Source organism: Solanum lycopersicum, chromosome 8 (genome assembly GCF_036512215.1).
Source record: "Solanum lycopersicum chromosome 8, SLM_r2.1".
In the NCBI taxonomy this organism is placed as follows: Eukaryota; Viridiplantae; Streptophyta; class Magnoliopsida; order Solanales; family Solanaceae; genus Solanum; species Solanum lycopersicum.
Window position 1 is genome coordinate 42656788 of NC_090807.1, and position 19951 is coordinate 42676738.

Consider the following 19951-nt stretch of genomic DNA (forward strand, 5'->3'; position numbering starts at 1 on the left):
GCCAGACACTTTTGCAAATTTCACGTTATTGAGAATGGGTTGAAATAAACAAACACATTTACATGAATCTTGACACTAACTATATGAATTGCCTCCTACTTTCAGTAAGATCACTGATTTTGGAGATAGTTTGTCTATTCTTTGGGAGCTCTTCGTATTCATCCGTCGAGATAATTTTGCCGACTTCAAAGCAAAACTATAAACCTGCATCCACAGAAAAATTGTCAGTTTTAAAACATATTGATCTATGTCGATTCCTTCAGTTGTTTGGTCCTGGTCTTGATATCTCCGGTTGATTTCCCGATTTCCCGATTCTTGATAGATAAGAAAAGATATCTTACGCCAAAACAAATGAAACATAAGAGGGAAAATTTTTAAAAGAAATGAGAAATCTTTATGAAATAGTATGCTGAAAATGTCGCTGCCAAGTCATGTCATATCAGGCTTTACGAGCTCCTTTGAATCTGACACTTGCTGATGAGTTTCAGAGGCGTTCCGGACATTTAGGGAAGACCTATAACGAAATTTTGAGGCCATCCTCAAAATTTCTGTCCTAGTTTACTATCTTGCTCATCTCTCCATTGTAACCGAACAGATCGCGGAATTTTTGAGATATTTTCAAATATTCTTTCTCAGTTGTAGATCTCGAAATGTTTTTAGTCTTGCTTGCTGAAGAAGAGATTTCTTCTGATGAATTTTGAGTCCCTCTCAGAAATTCTGTCCCTATTCTATTGTAAAGGGGAATAGAAATCTTACGAGAGATATGACCAAGCCCTCGTGGCGCCTACGTATCCCGTTTAGCCAGGAATCAGGTCAAACGTAGTTCCCCTTAAAAGTTAACAAGAATAAAATTTACACAGAAATCGACCGAGGCTGACAATGGCTGCCTACGTATCTCATTCTTGAGAATTCAGGTCCAACGTAGTTTAGATACAAAGAAATAATTGAAAAGGGGAAAAATGGGGTGATCGAAGCCGACATAGGCCGCCTACATATCTCTTTCTTGAGAATTCAGGTCAGGCGTAGTTCGTTACAAGAGGGATAAGAATTCAAATTGAACAAATACAAGCAAATAGAACGATTACAAGTAAATAACAGAAAAATGCGAGAATGGAACTTCACGGGTAGTATCTCTTAACAGCATCTGAGTTGATAGGCTTGGGCCATACAGTGCCATCCATCTCGGAAAGGACCAAAGCACCTCCAGATAGTACTTTACGAACCATGTACGGACCTTTCCAGTTTGGCTCAAATTTTCCTTTGTACTCGTCTTGATGAGGAAAAAAGCGCTTGAGAACCAACTGACAAACTTCAAAATTTCTAGCTCTTACTCTTTTGTGAAAAGCGCGAGTCATTCTTTGTCTATACAACTGGCCATGGCAAACGGAGACCATTCTCTTCACATCAATCAAAGCTAGTTAATCCATCCGTTTGCTAACCCACTCAGCGTTGCTTAACTCAGCTTCTTGGACGATCCTCAATGACTGTATCTCGACTTCAACAGGTACGACTGCTTCTGTTCCATATACAAGAAGGTATGGAGTAGCCCAAGTCGATGTTCTGACCGTTGTTCGATAACCCAGTAGAGCATATGTCAACATTTCATGCCAACCTCGCTGTTTGTAATTCATCTTCTTCAAAATCTTCTTGATATTCTTGTTGGCGGCCTCTACAGCTCCGTTCATTTGAGGGCGATAAGCAGTGGACCTCCGGTGAATAATCTTGAATTGTTCACATATCTCTTTCATCAGATGACTGTTGAGATTTGCACCGTTATCAGTAATGATGGACTTTGGAACTCCAAATTTGCATATCAGATTGTTGCGGACAAAGTCGACTACCACTTTCTTGGTTACCGACTTGTAATAGGTTGCTTCCACCCACTTAGTGAAATAATCAATGGCAACCAAAATGAATCTGTCCATTAGAAGCGGATGGCTCTACAGGACCAATGACATCCATTCCCCAGGCTACAAATGGCCAAGGTGAACTCATAGCATTAAGTTCGTGAGGTGGCACCCGTATCAGATCGCCATGCACTTGACATTTGTGGCATTTTTGTACGAATTAGCATCAGTCATTCTCCATTGTAATCCAAAAATAACCAGCTCGAAGAACTTTTCTTGCCAAAGTAAGCCCGTTCATGTGTGTACCGCAAACTCCAGCATGTATTTGTTCAATAAGCCTCACAGCTTCAGCAGTATCTACGCATCTTAAAAGACCCAAATCTGGAGTCCTCCTATACAGGACTTCTCCATTCAAAAGAAATTGAGAGCTATACGACGTATCGACTTCATTTGATTAGATGTAGCATCTTCTGGATATGTCCCAGACTCTAAGTATCTCTTTATGTCAAAATACCAAGGAAAACCATCTGGTTATGATTCCACGTGTGAACAATGGACTGGATGCTCTTTAAAATCTATATCCAGAGGGTCAATATAATCAGCGTCCGGATGTTTGATCATCGATGCGATGGTGGCAAGAGCATCAGCTAATGCATTTTGTATTCTTTGAGTATGTTTGAACTCGATCTTGTGAAACCTTTTACACAGATTTTGCACATATTGCACGTAAGGTACAATCCTTGGGTTCTTCACGGCCCATTCTCCTTGAACCTGATGAATCAAAAGGTCTGAATCTCCAATAACCAGCAACTTGTAAACATTCATGTCAATGGCCATTTTCAAACAAAGAATACAAGCTTCGTATTCAGCCATGGTGTTTGTGTAGTTGAATCGCAGTTTAGCTGCCATAGGATAGTGCTGACCAGATTCTGATACCAAGACTGCTCCAACACCTTTACGCTGGTGATTAGCCGCTCCATCAAAGAATAATCTCCAACCTGGGTACGCTTCAGAAATATCTTCACCCACAAATGACACTTCTTAATCGTGAAAATATGTCTTGAGAGGTTCATACTCATCGTCAACGGGATTTTCCGAAAGATGATCAGCCAAAGCTTGTGCCTTTATTCCCTTCTGAGTCACGTACACGATGTCAAACTCACTCAACAGCATTTGCCATTTAGCTAACTTCCCCGTCTGCATAGCTTTCTGGAAAATATACTTCAATGGATCCATTCTAGAGACAAGATATGTAGTATACGACGACAAATAGTGTCTCAGCTTCTGCGCAAGCCACGTCAGAGTACAGCATGTTCTCTCCTGCAAAGTGTAGTGAGACTCATACGGAGTAAATTTCTTGCTTATGTAGTAGATAGACCTCTCTTTATTCCCTATCTCATCGTGTTGACCAAGTACACATCCAAAGGCGTTATCTGAAACAGACAAATGTAGCAACAAAGGACTCCCTTCTCGCGGAGGAACAAATACTGGTGGGTTAGACAAATAGCTTTTGATAGCTTCGAAAGCGGTCTGACACTCCTCAGTCCACTTAGTCGGGGCGTCTTTCTTCAGTAACTTGAAGATAGGCTCACATACCACTGTCGATTGTGCTATAAACTGGCTGATATAGTTTAACCTTCCTAAGAAACTCATCACTTCTTTTCTCGTCTTCGGCGGAGGTAACTCTTGAATTGCCTTAATCTTGGAAGGGTCGAGCTCAATACCTCTCCTGCTAACTATAAACCCCAACAACTTCCCAGCTGGGACTCCAAAAGCACATTTGGCAGGATTTAGCTTCAAGTTGTACCGACGGAAACATTCAATGAATTTTCTCAGGTGTGTCAAATGATCCGAACTCTCGCGGGATTTGATTATGACATCAACCACGTACACTTTAATTTCCTTGTGAATCATTTCATGAATGATGGTCGTCATGGCTCTCATGTGGGTAGCACCGGCGTTCTTGAGGCCGAAAGGCATTACCCTATAGTGATACACACCCCAAGGTGTGATGAATGCCATTTTTTCTGCGTCTTCTTCATCCATCAAAATTTGGTGATAACCTGCGTAACAATCCACAAATGACTGCATCTCATGTTTGGCATAGTTGTCAATAAAAATATGGATATTGGGCAACGGAAAATTATCCTTTGGACTAGCCTTGTTAAGATCTCTGTAATCGACCCAAATACTGATTTTTCCATCTTTCTTGGCGACCGGAACAACATTGGCCAACCAGGTTGGATATTGCATTACTTCCACCAATCGAGACTCTATCTGCTTGGTGATTTCCTCCTTAATCTTCAAACACAATTCAGGATTGAATTTCCGAGTCTTTTGTTTCACCGGTTCGAACCCTGGGTTGATAGGCAGCATATGAGATACGACATCGTACTCAACCCTTGCATGTCAACGACTTCAAAAATGAACACATCCCTGTATTCAGCAAGAAGATTAACCAGGCTCTCCTTCTGAGTCTCATTCAGGTGGGCGCTGATCTTAACCTCTTTGACACATTCTGAATCTCCCAAATTCATTATTTCCATCTCCTCCAAATTCGGTTTATGTTGATTCTCGAACTATCGAAATTCTTCTGCAACATAGTCTGGTTCCCCACTTTCTTCATAGTCGTCAACCTCATCGTCATTTGCCTCATTTTGCTCGTTTAGCTCATGACATGAGATGACATTGGCAGGTTTGTAACTTACGTTACTGAAATCATAAACAGACAAAATTAGGAAAGTAAAATATAACAAGCAATTAAATAACAATGTCAAAATAAGGAGACTTTCATTTAAATAAAACAAATGCGAACTTGGGTCATGGCACAGGGCCATGTCGCTTTTCAAAAATCACAACAAAATTCAAAATCAAGAACAATGGAGAAATGATGGGTCTCGGAACTCTTCTGGATGACCACCGATTTTACTATGCATAAAATAATTCCTTTCTACCCAAGAGTCCAGGACATCAGGATTGGCGTGGAAGTCCAATTCTAAAGCATCTCCCCTAGTTCCGCATCGCGAATGCCAGCTGGGTTGACCTCCTCCTCAATAACGGCTTTAATCTCCTTGAACAGGTCACAGATTCCTCCCTCATTGTCTTAAGGCTCGGCATGCTGCCGGAATGGAAAGTATTAATAGAGAGACGGGATCGGCTTAGTCAATTCCTTGTCCTTTTTCCTCTTTATCTTCAAATCATCATCTGTGGGGATGTACCCCAAACCATACTTTGATCCTGTAGGAAGGACCGAAACTGGATCGATGATCCCTTGTGCATTCCTTCCTAATCCGAAACGTGGTTTGAATCCACTCTGCAGCATCACCGTGGCGATCATTCTATACACGGCCGGAATGGGAGTCTGTGGGGCCAAGCCCTCATTGCTACCAACTACACCGTGTAAAAATCCGAGCTTTGCAGCGTCTCCTCCAAGACCGGCATCTACTTGCTTGAGTGGCCCTTTTAACCCTGAATAAAAGTTCTTCATTTTTCCAGACCAGTTTCATCAATTGGTGGAGAGTGGAGAGGACGGCTCCAGCCATGTGAATGAATGGCCTTCCCAAAAGAAGGTTATAGCTGGTGTCGATATCCAACACCTGGAACTTCGCGTCGAATTCTGTGGGGCCCATTTGGATGGTCAAGTTCACTGCTCCCAACGTATCTCTCTGTACACCATCGAATGCTCTGACATTGACCTGGTTTTGCTCAAACTTTCCGAGGTGAAACCTCTGCTGCTTTAGTGTGGACAAGGGGCATATGTTCAGGCTAGATCCGTCGTCTACCAAAACACGGTTGACGATCTTTCCGCGGCATACCAAGGTGATATGTAGAGCTTTCTTGTGGGCCCTCCCTTCGGCCGGCAGTTCATCATTGCAGAAACTGATGCGGTGTCCCCGAATGACTTGGTCAATCATAGCAGCTACATTGTCGCTGCTTGTGCTTGAGGGAACGTACGTGTCATCCAGGGCTTTCATTAAGGCCTGTCTATGGTTCCAGGAGATCATCAATAAGGCCCATACGGAAATTTGGGCTGGAGTCTTCTCCAAGTGCTTGACAATGGAGTAGTCTTTGGGCTGCATTCTCCTCCAGAACTCCTCAGCTTCTGCTTTGCTGATCGGTCTCTTGGCATGATCTTTCTTTTGTCCTCCGAGAGCAAGCTCGTCACGAGTGTAACATCTGCCAGATCTAGTCATGCCTTGAGCCACGGCTGTTTCTATAATAAACTTGGGCTTGGAGAGAGTCTTTGTGGGCACCAAGGCAACAACCTTTGCAGGTGTCAGAATGACAAACTCTCCCTTTTCCCTGATGCTTAAAGAAGCGATAGCCTTTTCCATGTCTTTCTGAACAACAGGAGTAATTCTCTTGGCTTCACGCTCATCTTCGTCAGTTTATATAATGTTGATGTTCCCACCCCCATGATTTGGCAACGAGTTCATCTTGACGTTTGGTGCCGCAGGCTGAAGGGAGACCACTTCCTGGTCATTCAAGTCCTGGATCTTGTGCTTGAGATTGATACAGTCTTGTGTATCATGTCTAACACTGTTGGAATGATAAGCACATCTCTGCTTCGGTCTGTAGAATCTAGAATTGACATCCACGGGCTTTGGCCCCACAAGGTGGATGTATCCGGCCGCAGATAATCTTTCGAACAATTTAGTTCTGCTTTCAACCAACGTGGTGAAGCTTCTGGAGGGATTTTTCTCAAACCTGGGCGAGGGGGATCATTCCCGCTCTGTGGAGGGGGAGGGACTTGTTGGTAATTGCAGGCATTTGGGCGTGGAGCTTGGGTTCTGGGGTAGGGCTTTGTTTGGTAGTTTTGCATAGGACCTTGGTAATTTGGATGGGGGCTTTGATATGCTGAGGTTTGTATTTGATATGCAGGGGAAGTCGCTCAATAACTTGGCTATACATTAGCGCAGCTGGGAGCGACATTATGATAAGGAGGAGGGACATGATAAGCTTGGGTGTAGTTTGGATATATGGAGGGAAAATTTTGGGGAATTTGGGGCGGATTCTTATACGACAAAATATGGGCATCTAGATAAGCGGGGGCAGCATTGTAGTGGCCGGAATGATTTGATTGTGGACGGTAGGCTTGATGAGACTTTGAAGGAGGGGTGGAGCGGCCTTGGGGACGTGGTAAGTTTCTGCGGGCCTTTCATCCATGTGTGAGATAGCGTTAACCTCCTCTCTTTTCTTCCTTACTAGTCCGGAAAACCCAGGCGATGCAGACACTCGGGCTATCTTTGCCGACTTCTGCCTATCTTCGATTGTCTCACCTACTTTGACTAACTCGACGAACTTGGCGCCGATTAATAAGATGACTCTGTCATAATACTCGAGCTCCTGCACCCGCACGAACACCTCTATGATCTCCTTTTCTATCATCGGAGGCCTCACCCTCGCTGCCTCTTTCCTCCCCTGTACGCGAACTCTTGATAGCTTTCTGTGGGCTCCGGTTTCATTTTGTCCAAGGAGTACTGATCAGGGACTATCTCGACGTTGTATGCGAATCTGTCGATGAAATCCTTAGCCCGTGCGCTCCAACTGGGCCATTGTGGAGTCTCATGTGAAGTGAACCACTCCAGGCCTCACCGCACAGCTTCAGCTGAACAACCTCATCAGCAATGCTTCATCTTTGTCAACTCTCACGAGTTGGTCACAGTACGCTCTTAGGTGTGCCATGGGGTTGCCCACCCCTCCAAAGGTATCAAACATTGGAATCTTGAACCCTTCAGGTAGGTTCAAGTCTGGGTTGATGCATAGTTCTGCGTAGCTTAACCCGGAGACGTCTGGAGTACATTGCCATTCTCTCATTGCCCTCTTGATCTCCTCCTTTATGTCTACCTTCGCTTCTTCCCTCGCCCTCCACTCTCTTTCTTGCTCCTCATAATGGTCCAACTCGGAGCCGTGCACCTTATGCTCGGCCAGGACAGGGACTTGAAAAGTGGTTCTTTTGGGGAGGGGTGGGGCAATGGACGGGCTTTGGACGTTCTCTGCGGTTTGATAGTTTTGCGAACAATTTTGGGTATTGGTATTTTGGGTCAAGTAGGGATGCGGTGTTTGGGAATTGAAGGCGGTGGGATTTTGGGTTTGATTTTGGGGTAGTGGGGTTGTTTGAGTATTTTGGGGATGTGGTGGCATTTGTGTAGGATTGTTTGGAAGTGGTGAGGGAGTTTAATAGGAGACTGAGGCGTATTGGGGGTTTTGGGTGGTCATATCTATCCCGGACGGGTTGTGCACGGGTGTCGATGGACGGTGCTGAGTAGGATCTGAGTTGCACGAGGGGAAGTATGTAGGAGGTCTCGCATCGAGAAAGTTGGGGCCAAACCCAGGCGGAGGAGTGTCTTGCCTTCATTGCATCTCTACCCTCATGTCAGCTATTTGCTGCATCAGCTGCGCAATAAGATTATTCTGGTCTGCAACGGTGGGCTGAGCCACCACGACATATGTGAGGCTGACTTGTTCATTGTTTTCTCCCATGTCTGTATTTGCGTTTTGTCCAAGGAAGGAATCTGCGGGACCTTTTGATCTGGTGAAATAGGGGTTATCTATGAGCTTTATCGACACAGATCAGTAAAAGGTACCTGTGATGTAAAAACAACTCAAAGGCGAATTTGTTAGTGCATATCCGGAGTAGTAAATGCATAATATCGCACATAAAACAGATAAACACACAAGTCGCTTTGTTTGAGGATATCTTAACCCACGAATGAGGACGGAAATATATTCTGACCAAACAGGAATTTGTTTGTTTAGCGCTATCTCAGGAAAGTTGATTCACGTTGAGCCATGGTCTTCTTGCAGCTGCTTTTCGACGTCCGTTGATCTTATCTTTGTATCTCCGAAACATGGAGAAGAATAAAAAATTTCTGTGATAGGACCGGGCCGAGAAGGCTTCCTACGTATCTCACAAGGAGAATTCAGGCCCAACGTAGTTCAGGTTTTAGGATGAAAATTTTCATTCATTCTTTCATTGTGATTACAAGGAATTGAAAAACAACAATGAAATTTCTAGAAGACAACATTTGGCAATTTCTTGTCTTGTGGTTGCATCATTCCTTTCCTCTCAGACAGTCGGAAATGGAGGCTTGTAGATGATTTCTTCTTCATTGTCCTCCTCAATTACTTCAAGGACGGGGCCACTGTTACCTGCTCCCTGATCACGGGCGAGGTATTTTCCGCCCTTTGAGTTGTTGCGGGTGGCCAATTCCTCGTCGAGCGCCGCACTTCTGGCAAACACCACGGCAGTCTCGATATCTATCTTCGCTTCTCTCGCCTTTCCTTCGTGTATCTCCAAACGAAGCAAGTTCAACCTTTTCATTAGGCTTTTCCGATTTCTATCTCAACCTCCTTCTTTCTTTTTATCTGCGACGCCAGATCTTCATCCAAGGTCGTGACCGCAACTTTGTAGATCGTCGTGGTCATGTCTACCTTAAGTCCTTCCTCTTTAATCTTCTGAATTTCTCGAGTGACTCGCTTGATTTTTGTTCGCATTTCCTTCTTAGTGAGCTCCGTCTGGACGTTCTTGCCTTTGTCCATAGCGGTGATTCACTTTTCCTGAGACGACAGAGCGGTATTTAGGATTTGTGGTGGGAGATGGATTTTGCGTGAGAAATTTGAGACTCTGGAATTTTGGTCGGACATTTATAATAGTGGCTTCTGTATACTCTTTGGGATTTTGGGCTTGGAGTGGGCTTACAATATCCTCATTAAAAGCAACATAACACATAAGCATTTAAATACACATAGATAACATGTCCTAATCATGCATGGGGACCCTTTTTGTGCCAAGGGTAGGCGTAACGCATTCGAATGATGTACGTGTGAGTTTAACCAATTAAATGATTCCCCCCCCAAAATAATATTTAATAATGAGTAAAATGTTTTTAAAGGGAAATAAACAAACCCACGCATGGGCTATTTTAGCAGGTTCAATACCATCAGGCCCACGCAGGGGCTAAAATAATGCAAATACAAACAAAGAAAAACCCGCGTAGGGGCGATATCCACTATGCTGCTCCGGATGGTCCCGCTCTGTCGTCGTCTTTCTGTTTTTTGTGCTGTTGGAACATGTACCTCAGCATTAACAGAAAGCCTTCACCCAGATGCCCTTTGTCTTCCAGACTCTCGTATCGCATCCTCTCGATTTTTTGCTAGATCCAGTTTTCGAACACTTCATACCCTTGCTTCAGTCTCTCGATCTCTCGAGTTTCCCTCTCGAGTGCATCCTAATTCTCTACGAATTTGGCGTAGACCTCATTAGCCTCTTCCTTTAACTCTCGCAATTGGGCCTGTGCTTTGGCCTCCTTGTCTGTCACACTACGGAAGCTACGAGGGATTTGAAAAGAGATATTTTGTATATCTCTTTTCAATCATGCTTTGTAACCTTCATCGTATCCAGTGTTGAATCGGTCAAGAGCGATAGTGTCTTTACCCATACGCTTGGCATTCTTCCATTCCCTGAGCATCTCTGTAGCGTCATCCACCCTGTCTTCCCCAATGTCATATACATGAGCGCCATAATATGCTTCTCTAGGCACAGTCTGCTTTCTTCCGAACTGTTGCAAGACTCGAAATGGCGCGTAAGGCCGAATTCCTCGAATGTCAGGTAGAGGGAGCACGACACATCTACGACCCTCCACGAAAACTTCCTTGGATATGAAGCGGTCGAGCATCCATTGGAGGTCCTCTACTCTCAACTCGGAGAAAATTTTGGCCCACTTCCCTCTCGTTCTCTGATTATTCAGGTTGGCCCAGAATAGCAATTCCTTCAGGTCTTTGAGAGTGTTCTTGTTGTCGAGAGTGTGCAATTCTCGAATTCCAGCACCCTTTACCAAGTGACTGAGAATCTACTACTGGAGAAGCAGATTACACCCTTAAAAGTACCCATGTCCCTCTTTGCACTTGCCCAAGGCGCGATATATGTCTGACAATATGACCGGATCTACGGAGTAGTACTTTGTCGTTCCTTGATTCTCGTACCCTTTGAACAGCGTCTGGATGAGTGTTATGACTTTGGTGTTGATGCTCAGTATTGGGCCGTGCGGGAACACCATTGTTCCCAACAAGGCTATGGCAAACACTAACGGGCGGAGCTCGTTCCACTCCCTGTAGGAAATTCTAAATTCTCGATTATACGTGACATAGAAACTCGCATGTCCAAATCTGACATACAAGTCCCTAAACATTATGTGGGAGTCTTGACACCAATAGGTGAAATCCTTTCTTAGCCCTAACCAATCCGAGATGTTCTCAACGGAAGGTTTGTTGGGGATAAACATGTCCTCTTGCTTTCGGGCTCTTCTTTCTAGAACCGTGCCCACGGTGTCTATACAATCTCTTATTTCTTCTAATGTAGGGGTGATTTCCGCCGTTCCAAAATGGAAGACCATTCTTTGGCTGTCCCAATACCCTGTAAGAACCTCGATCAACTCTGGCCAACCGTCCATGTTGATTAGCTCGGTCAAGGCCCCTATATATTTGTTGAGAGTTCGCTTATAATCTCCGTGTAAGTTGTTGTGCCACATAGTATGTAGAGGTGGCGCGGAGATGACTATGTTGAATTTTGGGAGGCGGTCCGTATCTGCAAAATAGAAACCGTTAGACTTTCCCCTACCCCCATGTTAGTTTTTTACACATACATTTTGAATGTCACATAATATGATGCGTCGTGAGGTCGAAGACCTTAGACGCGATTTTTTGCGGTATTTTACTAAAATGGACTTAATACGCCTTGGGTATTAAGTCGTCCTAGGCTGATGCCTAATTTTGGTTTTGGTTTCTCTCTAACTTGGGCTTTTCTAGAATTGTTTTCAAATAGACGGGTACCCGAGTCGGACAAACATCAGGGTGTAGCTATCGAATAAAGTCGGATGACCGTATTTCGACTATTTATTCGATACTCCCAAATAAGTTCTTGGGGTATTTATGAGAGAAGTCGCGGTAAGCCGCGTAACTTCCGTTTCCTAAGGCAAGTAGTTGCCGTTTGGCGGAATTTATGCCATGAGAACATGCAATTTTCAAAAACTAAGTAATCTAAGCAATTAAACAATTAATTACAAGTTAGTCAAATAGAGTTAGTCTTAGGGTTAGAATCCTCCGTTCCCAGCGGAGTCACCATTTCTGTTTTATCGAAAAATGTTTATTTCGAAAAGAGTTTGTTTGTTTTAAAGGGTTTTTCGACTTTTAGGAGTCGCCCCTTAATTTTTTAAGAAAAAACAAGAAAACTTATTTCCAAAAACAATTTAAACAGAGAACTTCATTTTCGAAATGTTTTAGGGGGGTCGGGATTCCTATTAGTGTCTTAGGAAGGTGTAAGGCACCTAAGACACTCCGCTAACTTACGATTTTCCGACGATTAACTTATTTGACTATTTTGTTTTAAAGACTTGCGAATTTTGAACTTCTTAAGATATCTAGGCAAACTTTATAAGTTTTGAAATATTTACATTGCAAAACCATTTTTAAGGCTAAGACACTTAATATTCAAACAAACTTGTAGAATTTGAATTTTTGAACTTATTAGAAATTTAGACAATATTACAAGTTGAAAATTTTTTACCGCTTTGAGATTCCGTTTTACTTAAACCTCTTAAATTTTGATAAAACCGATAGGCGTTTCGAAGGGGGATTGGAGTTATTCTAACCCTAGACTAAGAGGGATTTAAAGCAAAAATATAAACCAGTAGTAAAACGGAAGAGAGAGAAAGAGAGAGAGAGATGAAAGAGAGAGAGAGAGAGATTTGGGTCCAAACTCGGGTTTTGTTCGCATTGACCGAGTTTTGGACCCACCTGTTTTTTGGGGTTTTTTAACCCCTTCACCTGTCCTAGTCTAGTATACAAAAATAAATACAATAAAACAAAACAACAAGGCTTATGCCCATTAAGAAATAAAAATAAACAATGCAATAAAGGAAAGTCTTCTAGTTCGTCTTCTTTAAACTTCTTCAATCTTTACGGCATTTCGAATCCGGCATGTCCGCCTTATTAATTAGACTCGATGGAAACCTTCTGAGCCTTTACAACTCCTCGGAAAGGCAAAGGTGGGGTGGGGTCCCATAATGGGCTCGAAAAAGGTTAAACATGCCACAAATAAAACAAATAGAGTGAGAATCGGCACCTTAACCAAATAACTAACATAAACACAACTCTCTTCCATCTCCCTTCATAAGCACTTAATTTAAAACTTAAACTTAGAGGAGTAAAGTAAGCTTCCAACAGTAAGCATAAAAACAATCCAATATTAACCAAACTTACTTTCCCACTAATGCCATATTAAATAATTAGACAGGAACAATCTTAACCGAACTTAGAAAATAAAGGGAGTAACACTTAAAATAAAACCAAATCTGCCAGGCAGTAAGTTAGGCAATAGTTATCGAGAAGAAATATAAGACGAGTTGATACATAAAATGATATATGTAAAAGAGCTTAATGATATCATTTGAGTTAATGGAACGACAAGGTTTTGAAATGAAGAAAACAAAATGTAGGCTAAAGAGAAAAAGATGCGACTACACCATGAGATTCCCTCAACCATCTTCGGAAGGTTAAACTTACATACATAACGATGGTAGTGTCAAAAAGGAAAAATCAATCACTATGCGGCCTTCATACGACTGAAAAAACTAAACACGAACCTCCTGCAAGCATCTCGGCTCATTCATCTATATGAGATGATGAGAGGAGAACTAGGATGTCGAGAGGAAAACGACAACGCAGGTTCATGTATGCAAACATGTACTAAACAGAAATAGCAATGGTCCATTAGCGACTCACTCAACACTCACACATACAAATTTAAAATAAACTTGAATTAATAACTAGGAAAGCATGTTGTTGACAGAAACTACATAGCGAGCCAACGAGGCAACACAAATTCGCAGACTATAAAAAAAACGAGAGCGAACACAACATGGTATTTACGAGCATATGAACACAACATGATATTTACTTCAAGTACAACTCTACAAAGTGCTTAAATGAGAAGAAAAACACCAAAACCCATCTTTATTTGAGTCTACGAAACTCTAACCTACAACCAAACAACGTATTCATTCAAGTAACATAGACAAGAACACTTGAAGTTGTAGAAAAAAATAAAACAAGCAAGTAAACTTCAGCACACATACACAGTGGAAACAACCCAACAGTGATAAACGACCCGTCAGACACGCAGCAGGGTCCTCCGCCATCAAACCAACATATTGAAACCCAAGAAAAGAAGAAGATTTTGTAAAAATGTGTTTACCTATTGCGGAGCAGCGAAACGAGGACAAACAAGCAGGGATGAGCGACAACTTCAACCGTAAACAGAAACACGAACACCCGAATGACGTCGGAAGCCACTGAATCGATCAATTCTTCTACAAGAGACGGAGGAAGGACCAAGCAAGGCAAACGTGAAAGCTTTTTAAAATTTTTTTAAACTTCTGTATCCTTAACTGAAAATATAACAGAAAGCCACCAAAATAAATTCTCAACCAAAGGTCTAACTCCAAAACTCTCAAAAACTGTCCAAACAAAATTCTTTTTCCAAAATTTCAACCCTAAATCGCTAACTATAATGCTTTCAGAACAAACTGAACAACCGAAGGACTTTCCCAAAATTTCAACCTAAAAATCGCCAACCCTTTTCTTTGTCTCGGACGGGGTTTATATAGAAAAGGGAAAATTAGGGTTTTGAATTTTGTCGGGATCACCCATTTCAAATTCGAAATCCCAATTTTTATCTAAGAGAAACGAATATTCCTCGATTCATGGCTCTTTGAACGGCTCTGAGGCGAGGTGGAGGGTCGAGATGAGCCTTCCATCTTTGCGCGCTTCGTGTCATCATCTCGTTGTTGCAAGGACGAGCAGGATGATTCCAGGTTGTTGAGGCAAGGGCGGCTACTGTCCACTGTGCGCTCGTACGAGCCCGACGAGAGAAGGAAGGAGATGCACGACTCAAGGACACGCGAAGAAGAAGACAAACCAGGCTGTGAGAACTCCTTGCGTGTGAGTTTTGGGAATTTTGACGATTTCTGGGGAATTAATTTCGCGTTTGGGAGGTTCGTTTCTCCTGGGATTGCGTTTAGGGGTTTGTGCTTGAGGGAGAGAGAAGCCTACTCGATTGGCTCGCGTTCGGTTCGCCCGAGGAAGGGAGTTTGGGTGAGAGGGAGAGAGCGTGAGGGAGACGCGAGAGGGAGAGAAGCGTCTGGGGAAGTTTCCGTTGGGGGGGTTCTGTTTTTCTCTGTGTTTTTTTCTTTTTGGTTCTGGGAATTGTTTTGTTCTGGGAAATGGCGTGGGTGAGGGGACGAAGGAAGGGGAGATGGGTTGGGTCGGGTCAAAGCGTTGGTCTGGGTAATTTAATGTTGGGTCGGTTAACAAATAAAAGGGTTTGGGTCGATTGAAAAGAGGGTTGGATTTAAAGTATTGGGTTGGGTTAAAAATTAAAACGAGTGGGCCGCTGGGATTGGAAAATTGGGCCTGGGTTAGAGTTTAAGGGAGTTGGGCTGTTAAGTGTTGGGTTGGTATTTTTAAAAGAAACAAAGGGTGATGTTGGGCTGTCCGGAATTGGGTTGTGGGTTTAGGATGTTAGAAAGGGAATTGGGTTGGGTTGAAAAGGATGGGCCGCCTGGGGGGTAATTGGGCCTTGAGTTTGTGGGCTGTTGGTGGAGTTAATTAGAATAGGGAAATGAATTGGATTAATTAAATATGTAACTAATTAAAATGATGAATTTCGCGTTAACCAATTAACGAGCTTTTATAAAATAATTATTAAAAATCGTAAAAGTTATTTAAATTCATAATTATAATTAAATTTAAACTACTTTAATAAAACATTTAAATTTATATTTCGATGGTTTTTGAATAATCATAAGATATACTACTTATATACATAATTACGTAGATATGTATATTACCTAAAACTTATGACAATAGAAATTCGAAGTAACATAAAATTTACGTTTTATATTATTACATTTGTAAAATTTATAAAACAACTTAATTCAAATTATTTGGAAAATTTAGGAAGCTCGATAATTAATTTATACCGACGCGGGTCAAAATTTGGTGTCAACAATGAATAGACATTAATGAAAAATACTTGTAACATACCGGTGAAAACATCGGGACAATCGTCTTGATCTACCTACAGTTGAGAGCATAGAATCGATTCTTCTTACGAGAATCGGGATTGGGAGCACTTGCTTGTTCTTGAGCATTTTAACTTCAGAGACATCATCATAGGGAAATGTCTCTTCATGTGGACAATCTTAATTACAACAGCATATTGAAATTACCCGTGCCAACTAGACCCTTGCCTTCATGTTTTCTACCACACTTAGCACAAAAAGGCTTCTTAACATACGGACCACTACCTTTCCCCTCTTGAGGCCTGGGAGTAGACCCTTTACCTTTGTTGATCCTTCGAGTGTTAGAAGGTCCTTGGATGGAAAACCTCTTTTTGAACCTTCGCGTTACTTGAACCTCAAATCTAGTGTTGGTAGAACTTCCATTTGTTTTGCATGAACAATAAGTGGAAGATGTCCATGCTAGAAATTAACATAGACAACCAACATTAATTAAACACAATATCAGATATTGAACGGTAGGGGGACGCCTTTACTTTTATTTGAGAGGCTATAAGACTTTAGGAAAATTCCATTCATTCCTTCTTTCGTGGTATTACTTGGATCCAATTGGTATCCAGGTGATACAAATTGGTATCTGACCATCTTCACTCTATTTTGCAGATGGTTAGAATTAGAGCAACAACTGTACCAACACCAACACCGGCAAGACAAGATGCGTCTGAGCCATCAACTGGGGCTGTAGCTTGAAGAGTGGCAGTGGTAGAGGTCGCAGGAGGAATTCCTCTAGAGGAAGAGGACAAGCACCTGTCCCAGCTAGTACTAGCGCGGTAACTCCTCCACCGACTGAGGAAGTATTAAGAGAGGGTGAGGAAGGGGAGAATGAGCAAGTGTAGAATGAAGGATTATGTCTTGATAAGTAGTCTGCAATCATATTTTTGTCAGTTTTTATTACCTCAATCGTAAATGTAAAATTTAATATATTCAAAACCAATCTCCTTATTTCTTTTGTTGTAACTGAATCTTCTAACTTTTTTGTTATCCACCATTTTACCTGTGTGTTATCTGTTCTTACAATAAATTTATTGTAAACAATATATGGTTCAAATGCTAATAAACATTTATATAATGCGAATAATTCTTTTTTATTTATTTCCCATTTTATTTGTGCTTCTGTATAAGATCCTGAATAATATCTACAATGGTGTTCTATTTTTTCTTTTTCATATTTGTATTTTAAAACTCCTCCGTAACTATGATCACTTGAATCTGTTTCAACAATGTAAGTAAATGTTTTATTTTCATCAGGAAAATATAGTTTTGGTAATTTTTTACATAGATTCTTAATAATTTTTATATGTTTTTATCTTTATTATCAAAATGATATTCTACATCTTTTTTAAGTTTTTTATGTAATGGTTTTAAATGTTCTGCTAATTTTGGTATATAGTCTCTTACCTAGTTTACTAATCCTAGAAAGGATTGTAATTTCTTTTTTGTATCTATATTTTCATCAATATTAATTATTTTTTGTACTATATGTGTTTGCATTTTGTTCTATTTTTATCTATTTGTATTCCTAGAAATTCTATTTGTGATTTCATAATTTCTGCTTTTCTTTTACTCAAACTTATACCTGTATTTTTTACTATATGTATAAATTTTTCCAATAATCTTATATGTTCATCTTGTGTTCTAGAATATAACAATATGTCATCTATATATACAATACAGTTTTTTAGTTGGTTAATACAGTTATCCATAAAATGTTGGAATCTACCTGGTGCATTTTTATATCCAAAAGGTAAAACATTCCATTCATAGAAACCTTGCGGTACTGTTAATGTTGTTAATTGTTTGGATTCTTCTTCTAGTTTTAGGTGGTAAAATCCTGATTTGCAGTCAAATTTGCTAAATTAATTATATCGTTGTATTTGTCTTATTTTTAGTATTTTGTTTTGTATAGGATAATTGTATGTTTTAATTTTAGCATTTAGGTTACGATAATCTATGACCATTCTACTTTTACCTCTTTTTTGTTCACTGTGTTTTATTACTATAAATGTTGGACTTGTATGTTTACTATTGCTTTTTTGTATGTAATTATTTTCTAACAATTGATTTATATGTATTTTAAATTCTTCTAGATCATCAAAGTTATATTTTAATGGTTTCTGTGTTATTATACTATTTTCATATATTAATTCAATTTTTACTTTTGTCTTATATTTTTCCCATCCTTGTAATGGATCTTCACTATATAATTGTTCTAGTTGTTCATTAATTAATTTAACTTTGTCTATAGCAAATATAATAATTTCTAGTTGCGTTATTTGTTTATTATTTATATTTTCCATTTCTTGGTTTATCTTTTCACTTCCTTTTATCCATTCCATAGGTTTTCGTTGTTTATTATTTACTCTTTTTGCTCCTATCTTATTTCCGCATGGTGTAGTAAGCCACCAATGTGTTTTTGTTATTATGTGTGGATAATATCTATCTAGAAATGGCATTCCTAATAACATATCTTTTGTAGTAAATTCAAAATTATACATTTCTTCTATTGTTAGTATTTTATCCCATATTTGTATTTTTATATTTTTTGCTTTGTATTTAATCATACTTCCTTCATTGTTAAATCCCGTTATTACCATAGGTGTTTTTAATTTTTCCCATTTATCTTTTGGTAAGCAATTATATTTACATATATTCGCTTCTGCTCCTGTATCTATCATAGGGGTATAATATCTGTTCTGATATCCTTCTACTATAATTTTTGCAAGTATAAATATTTTCATTAATTATTTTGTCCTTTTTATAATTATTTTCTTATTTTGACAAGTTATTGTTAATTGTTCATTTTCTATATTGTATGGTTTGACTTTTTCTAACCATTTTATTCCTAATGTAATATTATGATTTTCTTGGTATATTTTAAATTGTATTACTAAGGGTATTCCTCCTATAATTATTTCTTTTTCTGTTGTTTCTTCATTCGTTTTTACTATCTCACTAGGTAGTCCAGGCATTTTTGTCCTGTTCTTATAATTTCTTCTTCTAATACTAACTCTCTTGTTATGTAATTTTCTTCTTCTCCTGTATTTATTAATATTTTATATTTTCTTTGGTCTATGATATTCATTTAATATGATATTCCTTGATTTGATTTACCTTGCCAAACTTAAAACGTAACTTAATAGTCAGAAGAGAAAAAGTGAAACTACATATAAACACAATTTACAAAGACACGAAAGCAAAAACAAATACAACGGCAGAAACTTCTAACCAATTACATGGAAAATTATAACCTTATACATTTGTCATCAAAAACTACCCAATGATTAGTTGCAACACGTTAGTTGGTCGATTGGTAGCATGTGATTGTCCACTAATCTTTGTCTATATAATTTTAATAAAAATAAATTTGAGAGTAAAATTCCTTTTGCCTGCAGTTAATATGTTTAGTGTACACATATTTTAGAAACACTACATAGTTAGAGGATTTGGTGAGAAACTTACCTGAAGCAGTTGGTCACTTTATTTTTCATTGATGCTGAACCGCAACTCCTCTCGTCAAACACTTCTCTTTATTCTTTAATTAGTTATCTACTAGAAGTTCAAAAAATTTTACTAACCTATTTTAATATTTTAGACTTGGCCCACTATTATTAATGTTAAACAAATTACCCACAAATGAAATAACTATAGTTAAATGACTATTCAAAATTATCAAAAATGACATTTTGGGTCATTACAGTAAATATATATAAATATATATTAATAATCCTTCTTAATCCTTTAAGTATATATATATATAAATATATATCAATTAATATATAATACCTACTGTCTCATTTCTTAATGATAACTTCCTCAAAAGTTGTCCCCTAGGCCAATCATGAAGACGGCAAAACAAGTTTCAAAGTTTACAATTTAAATTAAATTTCTGTCAAGTCTGTTAATAATTAAACTATCTCATACTAATATAATAATATAAATTATCACTATTTATACAACTGCACAATA

At 39.7% G+C, this 19951-nt stretch overlaps 1 protein-coding gene across 1 annotated transcript; it reads right to left on the minus strand.

The window, feature by feature from the left end:
- Window positions 1–2073: 2073 nt before the first annotated feature.
- LOC138337956 (uncharacterized) lies at window positions 2074–2756 on the minus strand. The gene is made up of 2 exons (XM_069288403.1): window positions 2399–2756; window positions 2074–2291 (listed from the first exon to the last, which is right to left on the minus strand). The coding sequence occupies exons 1-2, from the start codon at window positions 2754–2756 to the stop codon at window positions 2074–2076; spliced, it is 576 nt and encodes a 191-aa protein (XP_069144504.1).
- Window positions 2757–19951: the final 17195 nt, after the last annotated feature.

What these genes read in the sequence shown, in the direction of transcription:
- LOC138337956 (XM_069288403.1), bottom strand. Translation starts at nt 2,756, where the DNA reads ATGGCAGCTAAACTGCGATTCAACTACACAAACACCATGGCTGAATAC. An exon ending in TAAAGAGCATCCAGTCCATT is followed by an intron (nt 2,292 to 2,398) that starts GTTCACACGTGG and finishes AATCAAATGAAG; the next exon opens with TCGATACGTCGTATAGCTCT.